Consider the following 15,336-nt stretch of genomic DNA (forward strand, 5'->3'; position numbering starts at 1 on the left):
GTGCTGCAGCACCTAAATAGCTTTAAAAATCTGGTCTTTAGACACCTAGGTTGGCTAAATATTTTTGAAAATCCTACTAGGTGCCGATCTGCAACTTTGGGTGCCTAAATGCCTCTGGATATCTGTCCTTCTGCACTTGCTTAAGTTAATGGGATGTTTATCCTTTTGAAAGTCCCATCTCTGAGTTTTAGTATTTTTCTTTGTACCTAGATGCACCTCATAGACAAAGCAGAAGAGGACAATCGAACGGTCATCACAGAATTCATCCTCCTGGGATTCGGGAATCTCCCTGAACTGCAGATCCTTCTCTTCCTGGTTTTCCTGGTGATCTACATTGTGACCATATCTGGGAACATCCTCATCATTGCACTAATTGTGGCTGATCAGCACCTTCACACCCCCATGTACTTTTTCCTGGGAAACTTGTCCTGCCTGGAGACCTGCTATACCTCCACCATCCTGCCCAGGTTACTGGCCAGTCTCCTGACTGGAGATAGAACCATTTCTGTCAGTGGCTGTTTTGCACAGTTTTATTGCTTTGTTTCTCTGGCAGCTACAGAATGCTATCTCCTAGCAGCAATGTCTTATGATCGGTATTTAGCGATATGTAAACCCCTGCGTTATGCAGCCCTGATGAATGGCAGGTTGTGCCTCCAGCTAGCAGCGGGGTCTTGGATAAGCGGATTTCTAACTTGTGTAATAATGATGTGTTTTATGTCACAATTAACATTCTGTGGCTCTAGTGAAATTGACCATTTCTTTTGTGATTTTTCTCCAATGCTACAGCTCTCCTGCAGTGACACCAGCATGATCACACTGGTTAGTGTAATACTTGCCTGCCTAGACTCACCTTGCCCATTTCTATTAACTGTGACGTCCTATGTTTGTATCATTGCTACTATCCTCAGAATCCCTTCCACTACCGGGAGGCAAAAGGCCTTTTCCACCTGCTCCTCTCACCTCATTGTGGTTACACTTTTCTATGGGACCCTAATGACTGTGTATCTGCTACCAAAAACCAATACACTGAAAGCCCTGAACAAAGTGTTCTCTGTCTTCTACACAGTCCTGACTCCCATGCTCAACCCCCTCATCTACAGCCTGCGAAACAAAGAGGTGAAGGAGGCCCTGAGAAAAGTCATCCGTTAATATATGTTGCTCAAATCAATTCAGAACTAGTCACTGATCTGTAAAAGAATCTATATGTCTTAATGAGCAAGAAAGTTTACATGTAGTGGGGCCCAAGCTCACACCAATAGGAACTGTTTCGGGGAACGTGAGGACATGCTACGTTTTGGGTTGATGACATTCCCATTTGTGGTTAAAGCTGATACTTGCTACTGCCTTAATTGGAAACCTGACTGTCTTGCGCTCTACACTCCACATGACGACATTTAAGACTTCAGATACGTGTTTCATCTATTTCTCTGCTCTCTCTGAATTGTGTGAATGCCACATTCTACTTGGCACTGGCCTCAGATCACTGTGGGCAGTATTAGGTGGTTCAAATATTTTCTCTCTCCTTGACTTCCTGGATTCCCCAAAGCTCCATAACTTTATATCTGGGAAGATTGTTCTGGTCTTCCCATTTGTTGTACTGTGTGTCATCTTGCAATGGGTAGAATGAGTGTAAGTGTGTGCCTATACTGCAATGTAAGCCTAGGGTGTGTGGGACTTGAACCCATAGGCTCAGTGAGTGTAAACCTATACTTGAGTGTCCACACTGAATATTAACACTAGGTTTACAATTTCTAGACCCAGGCCTCACACCAGTGCTCAGGCATCTAAGCTGCACTATGCAGATCTAAGTCAAAACAGCCTGTGCCAGGTCTTCGGCTGGCTAACAAGAGAGCCCCTCCACCCCCCAGGATACTTGAAAGAAACTGGAACAAAGGCCAGTGACTGCAAGGGGTATGAGTCATTGCTGGACTCAGGCTAAAAGGAGATCAGTCTGTAAAATGAAGCATTCTGGAACTGGTGAGTATCTTATCTGTATTCAGTTTGATTAGACATAGATTGGCACATTTTCTTTTATTTTGCTTGGTGACTTACTTTGTTCTGTCTGTTACTACTTGGAACCACTTAAATCCTACTTTCTGTATTTAATAAAATCACTTTTTACTAATCAATTAGCTCAGAGTATGTATTAATACCTGGGGGAGAAAACAACTGTGCATATCTCTCTATCAGTGTTATAGAGGGTGAACAATGTATGAGTTTGCCCTGAATAAAGTTTATACCGGGTAAACAAGATTTATTTGGGATTAGACCCCATTGGGAGTTGGGCATCTGAGTGCTAAAGACAAGCCCACTTCTGTTATCTGCTTTCAGGTAAACCTGCAGCTTTGGGGCAAGTAATTCAGACCTTGGGTCTTTGTTGGAGCACACGGGAATGTCTGGTTCAGCAAGACAGATGCTGGAGTCCTGAGCTGTCAGGGAAAGCAGAGGTAGAAGTAGTCTGGGAACTCAGGTCACAGCTCCCAGGGGGGTTCTGTGATCTAACCTGTCACAGTCAGCATTTGAAACACTTGTCTTGCTTGTGCTTTCACTCCTGTTTCAGGCAATGGGCAGAGCTTCCATGAGGTGCTGGTGGACATTTCGGGGGCATTTTCTGACCTGCAGAAGAAGGCACCTGTTGGAGGAGGAGGAGGAGGGTGATATAGACCTGGCAGACTCAAACTGGCTGATGCTGCTCATAGCTCTTGGAAGAGCCACTGATGCCCCTGTGTAGACCGGTGCTTCTGCAGCAGGGCCACAAGCACAGACTGGTGGGATCCCATCGTCATGCAGACCTGGTATGACCAGACCTTGCTCATGAAGAAAGGTACATTTCTGGAGCCTTGTTAGCAGCTTGTCTGGACCCTTCAGCACCACGACACATATGCAAAGGAAGCCATTCCTGTTCAAAAGTAGTTTGCTATACCCCAGAGTCCTACGGGTCCATTGCTAACCAGTTTGGGGTTGGAAAGTCGACTGGAATCTAAAGTGGTAGCTGAGGTTTCTTAGGCAGTCAGGTGTGTGGTTTTGCCAAATGTGGGGGAATAAACAATATCCCTGAAGTAACTGCTAGTTTGGGGAGAATAGGATTTCCCGACTGCACCGGGGCCATTATTGTATGTACTCAAGGAGCCAGAGTACAGACATTGCAAAAGGTACTACTCCATGGGTATGTGGCCCTTGGGGACCACAGAGGCAAAGTTATGGATGCCAATGTGGGCTGCCCTGGAAAAGTTCCTGATGACAAGGTTTTCCATCAGTCAGCCATCTACCTTCATGGACAGGCCGGAACACTATTCCAAATGACAATGTCATAAATGGAATTACTGTTTCCATGGTTATTCTAGGGGATCCCATGTACCCCCTTTTGCCTGGGCATATGAAACCGTATCCTGATCAGATGCCATGGCAAAAGAAGTCTTAATTATCTTCTCAATAGGTGTAGAATGGTGGTTGAATGTGCATTTGTCACATTGAAATCCTCAAGCCTGATTGTGAGTTTGGGCTTACATTGCAGTGTACACATTCCCTAAAACCCAGTGCATCAGATCCTATACAGATTAATGGTTATCAAAATAAAATAAATGATGTGAATGGTTTCTGTTAACACAACCTCTTTGCTTCAGCAACAACAACAAAATCAATGTCAAACAAAAAAGCAGCATGTAGGCATGGAGGAAATGCTAGTCATGACACATGCCAGCTCCTTTCACCCTGAATCACATTGGGTAAAATTTCCAAAAGTGTCTAGCTGACTTAGAAGCATAAATCTCATTGACTTTCTATGAGACAGAGGCTACATCTTTACTACCCGCCGTATCGGCGGGTAGCAATCGATTTCTCGGGGATCGATATATCGCGTCTCATCTAGACGCGATATATCGATCCCCAAACGCGCTCCTGTCGACTGCGGAACTCCACCAACCGGAACGGCGGTAGCGGAGTCGACATGGGGAGCCGCAGACATCGATCCTGCGCCATGAGGATGGTAGGTAATTCGATATAAGATACTTCAACTTCAGCTACGTTTTTCACGTAGCTGAAGTTGCGTATCTTAGATCGATTTTCCCCCATAATGTAGACCAGCCCAGGGATTCCCTCGTCCTTAGGTCCTTCTGAAATGGGAACTCAGGCTCTGAAGTCACTTTGGTGCTTTTGAAAATTCTACCCATTGAATAGTACTTTAATCCTTATGTCTCTGATCCTAATGAATACCCATGAACTAACTGAAGGCATTGACAGTAGCTGCGCCATTGAAGGTCGTCTACACAGCAGCTGAAGGTGAGCCTTTCAGCCTGGGTAGGCAGACTCGTGCTAGCAGGGCTTGTGCTAGCATGCTAAAAATAGCTGTGTGGACGTTGTAGGGTGGGGCCAAGACTGGGTGACTATCCTGAGCCTCCCCTGAGGTGAGGGATGTCATTATGACCTGGAAAAAACCTTCTTATGGTTGAGTTAAAAAACTTATTCTAACTGATGTGTGGACACCCACTTGTATTCACATAACTGTCAGGATGAATTAATCAGAAGCCCCCACCTAAGACAAACGATGTGTGAACGTGCCCAGGAATTTGGACTGAGTGGGCAGAAGGGTTTGGCTAAGCATGGGTTGGTGTGTGAGAGAAGAGAGAGGAGAGAGAACACACAGAAGAGAGAGAGGGAGCCTGAGGGAAAAAAGCACAGAAGGCAAACAGCCCAGTGCGAGCCTGGAAAAGGGAAGCGTTTGGGTCAAACGAGGTGGCTAACGAGACTTGGGGCAGTAAGCAAAGAAGCTGCTCTTTTTGTTTTTGGTTCCTCATGCATTCAGAGAAGTCGGACTTTGTACATTCCTTGTCAATAAACGAGATTGGATCAAAGAAAATATCAGACTCCATCAATGTCTACTTCCAACTGGGACATCCCCACGGCTCCAAACTATGACTAGCCACTCAGGTCAAAAAGGATAACAATACGCAGTCTCTCCCTGGAATGGAGATACACATTGAGTTTGGGGAGGTTTGAACCCTAATGCCCTCAGCATCTACTCAGGGTTGTCTTGTTCTTGCAGCAGAATAGCTGAGAGTGTCTGAGTGTTTGCGTCTCTGTCTGGTCCCTAGAGAAAAACAACCTAACCTGCTGCTTAGAGTAATAGGAATTATCATCATTGCCTATGATAACTCTGGTTATTCTTGTTAGCCATACAAATGTCCAGTCCCACTTTGATGACTACAGTCTAATCACACATCGTGGAAAAAGGTATTTATTGGTGCAGAATTTGCCGTCTTTCAATTTTATTGTATGTCCCTGTAATGTTTGTTGCGGTGCCTGGGATTGTGCGGCACCCACTGACACCTCCCCTTAGCATGGGGAAGCAAGTCTGTGCCTGCCAGGGGTCAGCTCCCTGAATATTATTGTGATTTTTGGTGGAAGAGGCCAGCTATCACAAAGGCAGGCTTACTTGGGTGGCAAGACAGACCGGGGTGTCCAAGGGGGACTGTCTGTGACTCCATGTTAAGGCTGTTGTAGTGCTTGAGGAGGTCCCACTTGATACTTGGTTGGTGAAATCTAAGTCTAGAACTCACAGCCAATGTGGGGGTTGCGCCCTGCTTCTGAACAGTCTGCCCCGAGAGGCTGGTGCCCGTGCTCTTCAGCCACTCCAGACAGCCTGACAGCCCTTCTTCCCCCGTCATCCGGGATGGCATGAGTGAGCCAAGTACTCTCCTCAACTCAGGGACTGGAAAAGGGTGTGAAGTGGCCGTTACAGTTTACAAGTGTGGTATCCTGTCGGGGGAGTATGATCAGGGTTTGAACATAGGCCATGGCAGGAAGCACCTGCCCACTGCAGTGACACGGTAGATTGGGAATCTGTGGTGTGAGTATTTTGGGGTATCGCACAAACAGGGCAGAGTTAAGTTTGTGTGGGCATTTATCTTCTCTCTCTATTTCCTGGTTCTCAGAAGTCAGAGTTTTGCTGAATTCAGCCTTTGAGACGGGCCCGAGCTATCACCGGGCACCTTAACTCTGTGTTAACAAAATTTCTTTGTGACATTTTATCTCCTAGTTTTTTTAAACAGAAGGAGCAATGTTTGTTGGTGGGAGTTACTGGCCATTTAGACAACTGTCGTTCTCAACTAGGTTTCCAGTTGATGCACTACTGTGACTCGGTAATACTCAAAAGACCTAGTTTTTATAATGTGCTTTTCATCAACACCTCTCCAAGAGCTTGACATCATTATCCCCATTTTACAGATGGGAAACTGATGCATACAGCGGTGATGTGACTTGCCCATTGTCATTCAATAAGCCAGTTGCAGAGCTGGGAATTGTCTCAATCCAGTTGTTTCTCCACTGGCCACTCAGTTGCTCTGTGATTTCACAGTGCTCCTCCCCACTCCTCTGCATATTTTGTTATAGTTTCTTTCTTGTCCTACCGTCGGGGCACGTGGAGAACAAATAGATCATCATCCCCTTTCTAGCAACCTGGTACGTCTCTGAAGACTGTTACCACGTCCCCCCTCACCCTTTTCTTCTCTAGACTAAACACGCCCAATTCTTTCCACCTTTCCTCACAGGTCACGTTTTCTAAACCTCTTTATCATTTTTGTTGCTCTCCTCTGGACTGTGTCTAATTTTTCCCCATCCCTCTTAAAGTGCGGTGCCCAGAACTGGACACACTACTCCAGCTGAGGCCTCACCAGTGCCGAGCAGAGCAGAACAATTACCTCCCAGGTCTTACATACAACACATCTGTTAATTCACCCCGGAATGGGCAAGGTAGCCCAGACAGTCAGCAAAGAATAACTGCTATGGGCCAAATCCTAAGGAACTCATTCTTCTCGAACACAGGCCATGTCCACACTACAGAATTAAGTCGACCTAACTTACACCAGCAGACAGTCATCGCAGTAATTACATCGCTTGTGTATGTCTGCACTTTGCTCCTTGCGTCGGCGGTGCGTGATCTCACCAGGAGCACTCGCGCCGATTGCACTGACAGTGTGGGGCATCGTGGGAAGGCTCCTGAAAGCCAATAACAGTCAGCATAAGCAACGTAGTGTCTACATTGACACTAACTACATCAACCTTGACTCTACGCTGTTCGTGGAGGTTGGGCTATTTAGTTGGCGTAGTGGGGCAGTTACATCAGCATGAGTGATATTTAAGTGTAAATGCTTCCATAGTTAGGTCGACATAAGATGCCTTGAGTCAGCCTAACTCTGTAGTGGAGACCAGGCCTCAGTAGTCAATGGCCTTGATGTTTACAGTGTCTTAACAAGCACCATAGCATTGAATTCCCTCCTGAGGGCACTTGCAAAGCTGGGATCATTAGCAGCAGCCTCAGCGGAGGTCCAAGAGCTGCCTGAGCCAATGTGAGGCTGCTTTCCCCTATAAACCCTAGAAGGCTCCAGAGCAGGAGCTATGGAAGCCCCTTGTAATATACACGGGTGTGTCCATCAAGCAAGAAATCAAGAGCCAGCCCAGCGCAGCAGTGGAAGGTAGGTGTCTTTGCAGAGCGAATAAGGGCTTGTCCATACGGGGCAGTGGTGCACCGCAGCGGGGTGCTAATTCCAAAGTTGCCCAATGTGTCATGAAGAAATTAACTTTCAGTGGGCACAAGCAAGATTCTACATGAGCCAGTTCGTGTGCCAGACGTTGGTGCCCTTTAGAAATCCATTGCTCTTGAGTGCATTACCCCACCCTGTAGACAAACTCTGAGAGAAGGAGACAAAGGGGAGCAGCATGGAAATGGAAACCAGATCCCCACACCCACTCAGCATCGACACAGAGGTCGCCGCTTCTTGCTGAGTATTAAAGGTAAATCTGTACCTTCCTGGGGTTTGTCCACAAAGGGAGTCAGTGTGTGGCAAACTAGGCTGGAAATCTACAGTGCGGTAGGTTTTTGTTTAGTAAGCGTCTGCGCGGATCCAGCTATCACACACTAAAAGTCCCCTAGTGGATTTTGCCCTAGTGCTGTTTGAAATGGGGGTAGGTCAATGTGCACTAGGGCATGTTTTGTGCACTGGAGCAGGGTCCACACAGCGTGTTATTATGTGGCAGGCCAGTGCTCTGGAGATTCACACCCCAGCTTTCCACAATCTAACTCTCTATTTAGACAAGCCCATGGTCAGATCCTGGGGATCTCACATAGGAAGGAAATGGTGCGGTAGTGGGAAGGAGCACAGCTGGAGCTGTTTCTCAGGTGCACACCGTAGCTATGCATATCCTGCACCCTCATACTTCCTATTCTGCCCTTGATAGGTCTCATTCCTCCTCTCCCCTCCCAACAGGGCTGAACTGCGACACTGCAGAGTGTGCTGGGAGCATTGAGTTCCAGCTGTTCTGTTGCACCTGGGATGCTGCACAAAATCCAGGCCCAGACACTCGCACTCTTCAGCTGGGCTGCAGAGAACACCTGGGGTAGAGTGTGTCTCAGGGTGCCAAGGAGGGGAGGAGAGACACAGGGGTCTGTATGTGCCTTCTCGGGGCATTCCCTTTGTGCATGGGGAAGAACACTGGGCAGAGGGAGTTTCGAAGCTGCGCTGCTAGTCAAGGTCCCGCTCTCAGTGTCTCAGGTATTAGCATGAGGAGAGCATGGTCACGCCCTGCTCTGCTGGTGCTGACATGCAGGATCCTGAGCTGCACCTGCTGTCTCAGAGCTGGGGGAAGAGAGGAGAGAGCGTCTCTTCTTTTCCCATTTACTGCATGGGGCTGGGAATGGAGCAGAGGGTGAGAAGAGAAGCAGATGCATGGATGGGCAGAGTTTAATGGGGCTGAGAATTTCAGGGGAGTCAGGTGACCAACTCCCCTTAATTTTTCAACAGTGTCTAATTTCTTTAGGTTACTTTGATTATCCCAGCCTCAGAAAAGACTCAGGGAGTTTCATTTAAAGAGGAAACTAACAAGGTGGGACATTTGAGAGGTTAGGGACTAATGAATGGGACAGAGAAACTCCATCAGGTGCACCTACAAATCAAGAATGACCCAATCAACTTAACAGGCAATACCTTTAGCACTCAGACATGAAACAATGTTCTTTTTACACAATGTGTATTTGTCTCCTGGAACTCACTGTCATAAGAGATCATTGAGTAATTCAGGAAACTGAATAATGTGGCAAGCTATTGCTCTGGATAGATTTGGGTAGGGGGCTAACCTGGGATGTTGGACATGTGGGGTCAATTCTCTGTTCTCCAGCAGGCTCCCTGGGGCCCTTTGGGGGAATTACTTAGGCCAGATTTCAAAGGTGTTGAGGCACCAAATGATGTAGATGGGTACCAAGTGGAATGCTGAAAAGCATCTAAGCAGGTTAGGCATCTAATATCCTTTGGCTTGAATGCGAGATAGGCACTGAGGCTGATGAAGGACTTTGTAAAATCCCACTGGGCACTGATCTGCATTTTTAGGCACTACGTATCTTATCAAACTGACCCTCTGGGCCTCAGTTCTCCATCTGTACAATGGGCACAGAAACCTTTTCCAATCTCACTGTGGCACTGTGAGGATAAATACATTAAGGACTGTAAGGTGCTCAGATACTATAATTTTGCTCGGTCTGTAACCAACAAACTTCCATTGTTCTGGGTTTTTGGGAATAGTCACTGACTGAAGGCTGATTAAGGACCTTAGACCATGCAGTGTGCTACTATGAAAACAACTGAACTACAAAGGTTCTGTCTGTCTACTCAGAATTTACTGCTCCTGGTTCTGAGCTCACCTGGGCAGCTGTAAAATGGGAAGATCTCAATATTGCAAAAAACAGTTTGGGAGATCAGAATTAGACCTCGTGGATTTATTCATGTATGGAAAGGCTGTGCTATCGTTCTTGTTAAAGCCATTCCTTTACTCTCTCTTTGCTCCGCTGACCATTTTTATTGTGGGCTAAAACTTGCCAGTGGCGTGAATCCTTTGAGGAACAGCAGATCCTTTGCAGCTCTGCATACCTTGAATTAAGATCCTGATTCAGCAAAGCCCTCAAGACCAGATTTTTAAAGCTATTTAAAGGTTGCTGAGCTCTGTGTTGCAACAACACCCAATTGATTTAGGAGTCTAAATTCAATTTTCAAATGGGATTTAGGCATGGAGGAATCTAAATCCCATTGGCTGTCAATAGACTGTAGACTCCTCAGTGCTTAAATCTGGGAAAATGAGATTTAGGCATGGGCACTGTGATGCTGTGTGCTGCAGCACCTAAATACCTTTAAAAATCTGACCTTATGGCACATTGGTTGCCTAAGTAATTTTGAAAATCCCACTAGGCACCTAGCTGCAACTTTGGGTGCCTAAATGCCTCTGGATATCTGTCCTTCTGCACTTGCTTAAGTTAATGGGATGTTTGTGACTTTGAAAGTCCCGTCTCTGAGTTTTAGTATTTTTCTTTGTACCTAGATGCACCTCATAGACAAAGCAGAAGAGGACAATCGAACGATCATTACAGAATTCATCCTCCTGGGATTCGGGAATCTCCCTGAACTGCAGATCCTTCTCTTCCTGGTTTTCCTGGTGATCTACATTGTGACCATGTCTGGGAACATGCTCATCGTTGCGCTAGTTGTGGCTGATCAGCACCTTCACACCCCCATGTACTTCTTCCTGGGGAACTTGTCCTGCTTGGAGACTTGCTACACCTCCACCATCCTGCCCAGGTTACTGGCCAGTCTCCTGACTGGAGACAGAACCATTTCTGTCGGTGGCTGTTTTGCACAGTTTTATTGCTTTGGTTCTCTGGCAACTACAGAATGTTATCTCCTAGCAGCAATGTCTTATGATCGGTATTTAGCAATATGCAAACCCCTGCGTTATGCAGCCCTGATGAACGGCAGGTTGTGCCTCCAGCTTTCAGCAGGGTCTTGGATAAGCGGATTTCTTACTTGTGTAATAATGACGTGTTTTATGTCACAATTAACATTCTGTGGCCCCAGTGTAATTGACCATTTCTTTTGTGATTTTTCTCCAATGCTACAGCTCTCCTGCAGTGACACCAGCATGATCACACTGGTTAGTTTCATAGTCACCTCTCTAGACCTGCCTTGCCCATTTCTATTAACTGTGACGTCCTATGTTTGTATCATTGCTACTATCCTGAGAATCCCTTCCACCACCGGGAGGCAAAAGGCCTTTTCCACCTGCTCCTCTCACCTCATTGTGGTTACAGTTTTCTATGGGACCCTAATGACTGTGTATCTGCTACCAAAAACCAATACACTGAAAGCCCTGAACAAAGTGTTCTCTGTCTTCTACACAGTGCTGACTCCCATGCTCAACCCCCTCATCTACAGCCTGCGAAACAAAGAGGTGAAGGAGGCCCTGAGAAAAGTCATCCAGTAGTATATGTTGCTCAAATGAATTCAGATGGAGTCACTGATCTGTGAAGGAACCTATCTGGCTTAACGAGCAAGAAAGTTTACATCTAGTAGGGCCCAAGCTCACACCAGTGGGAACTGCTTTGTGGAATGTGAGGAGATGCTACTTTTTGGGTTGATGACATTCCCATCCGTGGCTAAAGCTGATACTTGCTACTGCCTAAATCGAGATTGGTCTGTAAAAGGGAGCATTCTGGAATTGGTGAGGATCTTATCTGGCTTCAGATGGATTAGACATAGATTTGCACGTTTTATTTTATTTTGCTTGGTGACTTACTTTGTTCTGTCTGTTACTACTTGGAACCACTTAAATCCTACTTTCTGTATTGAATAAAATCACTTTTTACTTATTAATTAACTCAGAGTATGTATCAATACCTGGGGGAGAAAACAACTGTGCATATCTCTCTATCAGTGTTATAGAGGGCTAACAATGTATGAGTTTACCCTGCATAAGCTTTATACAGAGTTAAACTGATTTATTTGGGTTTAGACCCCATTGGGAGTTGGGGTGCTAAAGACAAACACACTTCTGTTAGCTGCTTTCAGGTAAACCTGCAGCTTTGGGGCAAGTAATTCAGACCCTGGGTCTTTGTTGGAGCAGACGGGAATGTCTGGCTCAGCAAGACAGATACTGGAGTCCTGAGCTGTCAGGGAAAGCAGGGGTAGGAGTAGTCTGGGCACTCAGGGCGCAGCTCCAAGAAGGGTTTCTGTGATCTAACCCGTCTCAATCAGCGTTTGAAGCACTTGTCTTGCTTGTGCTTTCACTCCTGTTTTAGGCAATGGGCAGAGCTTCCATGAGGTGCTGGTGGACATTTCGGGGGCATTTTCTGACCTGCAGAAGAAGGCACCTGTTGGAGGAGGAGGAGGGTGATACAGACCTGGCAGACTCAAACTGGCTGATGCTGCTCATGGGTTTTGGGAGAGCCTCTGATGCCCCCTGTGTAGACCGGTGCTTCTGCATCAAGGCCACAAGCACAGACTGGTGAAACCCCCATTGTGCAGACCTGGGATGACCAGAACTTGCACTGGGGCCATGATTTTATGTATACAAGGAGCCAGAGTACAGACACTGCAAAAGGTACTACTGCATTGGTATGCAGGCCATTGGGGACCACAGAGGCAAAGTTATGGATGCCAGAGTTTTCTGTCACTCAGGCATCTACCTTCATGGACGGGCCGGAACATTATTCCAGATGACAATGTCATAAATGGAATTACTGTTCCCATGGTTATTCTAGGGGATCCCATGTACCTCCTTTTGCCGGGGCATATGAAACCATATCCTCATCAGAGGCCATGTCAAAAGGAGGCTTAATTATCTTCTCAAAAAGTGTAGAATGGTGGTTGAATGTGCGTTTGTCAGATTGAAATCCTGAAGCCTGAGTTTGGGCTAACATTGCAGTGTAGACATTCCCTAAGACCCAGTGCATCAGACCCAAAACAGATTAATGGCTATAAAAATAAAATAATTGATATGAATGATTTGTGTTGACACAACCTCTTTGCTATAGCAACAACAACAAGAAAATCAATGTCAAGTACAAAAACAGCAGGTAGGTGTGGAGGAAATGCTACTCATGACATATCTGAAAAGTGCCAGCATCTTTCATCCTGAAGCACAATGGGTAAAATTTCCAAAAGTGTCTAGCTGACTTAGAAGCATAAATCACATTGACTTGCTATGAGACACAAATTCCCTCGTCCTTAGGTCCTTCCGAAAGGGGAAACCCAAGCTCTGAAGTCACTCTGATACTTTTGAAAATTCTACCCATTGAATAGTACTTTAATCCTTAGATCTCTGATTCAAATTAATACACAGAAAATACCTAATTGAAGGCATGACAGTAGTTGCGCCACTGAGGGTCATCTGTACGGCAGCTGAAAGTGAGCCTCCCACCCTTGGTAGGCAGACTCATGCTAGCAGGGCTTGTGCTAGCATGCTAAAAATAGATGTGTGGATGTTGTAGGGTTGGACCAAGCCTGCATCTCCCCTGAGGTGAGGGATGCCATTAAGACCTGGACCAAACCTTGTTCTTGTTGAGTTAAAAAACTTATTCTAACTGATGTGTGGACACCCCTTCTATTCACATAACTGTCAGGATGAGTTAATCAGAAGTCTCCTCCCCGACCTAAGACAAAGAGGTGTGCAAATCTGCCCAGGAATTTGGACTGAGTGGGCAGAAGGGTTTGGCTGAGGACAGGCTGGTGTGTGAAAGAAGAGAGAGAGAGAGAACAGAGAGAGAGAGCCTGAGGGAAAAATACAAGGAAGGCAAACAGTAGCCCAGTGCGAGCCTGGAAAAAGTCGCCGTTTAGATCTAATGAGGTGGCTAGCAAGACTTGTGGGGGATAAGCACATAAGCTGCTCCTTTTGTTCTTGGTTCCTCATGCATTCAGAGAAGTTGGACTTTGTACATTTCTTGTCAATAAATGAGATTGGATCAAAGAAAATATCAGACTCCATCAATTTCTACTTCCAACTGGGACATCCCCACAGCTCCAAACTGTGACTAGCCACTCGTGTTAAAAAGAGGTAACAATACACAGTCTCTACCCGGCATGGAGATAAACATTGTGTTTGGAGAGGTTTGAACCCTAATGTCCTCAGCATCTACTCAGGGTTGTCTTATTCTTGTAGCAGAATAGCTGAGAGTGTCTCAGGGTATGGCTACACTTGCGAGTTGCAGCGCTGGTAGTTTGCAGCGCTGGTCGTCCAGCTGTGCAGGGCCAGCGCTGGAGTGTGGCCACACTGACAGCTACCAGTGCTGCAGTGTGGCCACACTTGCAGCATTTGCAGCGCTGTACTGAGAGGTGCATTGTGGGCAGCTATCCCACAGAGCACCTCGTCCGATTTTGGCGCTGAGTATTGTGGGAAGGGGAAGGAAGTGTGTGGGTCATTCCGCTTCCTGTGCCAACGCCCCGTGGTGCATCGCTTCACTTCCCAGCAGTCACAGGTTTTCCGGACACGTTTGGTGCCATTGCGAGTGCAGCGCGCTTTCTGTGTGAAATGGAGCCTGAGCTGCTGAGGACTTTGCTGATGACTGTCGCCAGCACATCACGCTTGGCAGTTGAGCTATTCCTTCAGCTCCAAAGTGACAGTGAGGAGTCCGACGATGATCTGGATTTGCCTGATGCGTGTGACATGAAATTGCTTGTGGCGGTAACGGACATGCTCAGCACCGTGGAACACCGCTTTTGGGCTCGGGAAACAAGCACTGAGTGGTGGGATCACATAGTCATGGAAGTCTGGGATGACGAGCAGTGGCTGCAGAATTTTCGGATGAGAAAAGCCACTTTCATGGGACTGTGTGCTGAGCTCGCCCCCACCCTGCGGCGCAAGGACATGAGATTGAGAGCTGCCCTGACGGTGGAAAAGCGGGTGGCTATTGCAATCTGGAAGCTGGCAACTCCAGACAGCTACCGGTCGGTCGGGAACCAATTTGGAGTGGGAAAGTCAACCGTGGGCATCGTTTTGATGCAAGTTTGCAGGGCCATTAATCGCATCCTGCTAAGGAGAACCGTGACTGTGGGGAACATGCAGGACATTGTAGATGGATTTGCCGAAATGGATTTCCCTAACTGTGGAGGGGCAATAGATGGGACGCATATTCCTATTCTGGCACCACCCCACCTAGCCACCGAGTACATTAATCGGAAGGGGTATTTCTCTATGGTTCTCCGGGTGCTTGTGGATCACCGTGGGCGTTTCATTGACATTTACACAGGCTGGCCTGGAAAGGTGCATGATGCATGCATCTTTCGGAACAGTGGCCTGTTCAGGAAGCTGCAGGACGGGACATTTTTCCCAGACCGGAAGATCACAGTAGGGGACATTGAAATGCCCATTGTGATCCTTGGGGACCCCGCTTACCCGTTAATGCCTTGGCTCATGAAACCCTATACAGGGAAGCTGGACAGGAGCAAGGACCGTTTCAACTATAGGCTGAGCCGGTGCCGAATGACTGTGGAGTGTGCTTTCGGGCATTTAAAGGGACGCTGGAGA

General features: G+C 46.8%; 2 protein-coding genes across 2 annotated transcripts; both read left to right on the top strand.

Moving 5' to 3' along the window:
* The first annotated feature begins 210 nt into the window (after window positions 1–210).
* On the top strand, window positions 211–2,073 carry LOC120383748 (olfactory receptor 2AP1-like). The gene is made up of 2 exons (XM_039501968.1): window positions 211–819; window positions 1,869–2,073. The coding sequence occupies exons 1-2, from the start codon at window positions 211–213 to the stop codon at window positions 1,875–1,877; spliced, it is 618 nt and encodes a 205-aa protein (XP_039357902.1). The 3' UTR covers window positions 1,878–2,073.
* Window positions 2,074–10,359: 8,286 nt separating this feature from the next.
* LOC120383706 (olfactory receptor 10C1-like) lies at window positions 10,360–11,298 on the top strand. Its single transcript, XM_039501897.1, has one exon. The coding sequence runs from the start codon at window positions 10,360–10,362 to the stop codon at window positions 11,296–11,298; it is 939 nt and encodes a 312-aa protein (XP_039357831.1).
* Window positions 11,299–15,336: the final 4,038 nt, after the last annotated feature.

This window comes from Mauremys reevesii, linkage group 15 (assembly GCF_016161935.1).
Source record: "Mauremys reevesii isolate NIE-2019 linkage group 15, ASM1616193v1, whole genome shotgun sequence".
Taxonomy (NCBI): Eukaryota; Metazoa; Chordata; order Testudines; family Geoemydidae; genus Mauremys; species Mauremys reevesii.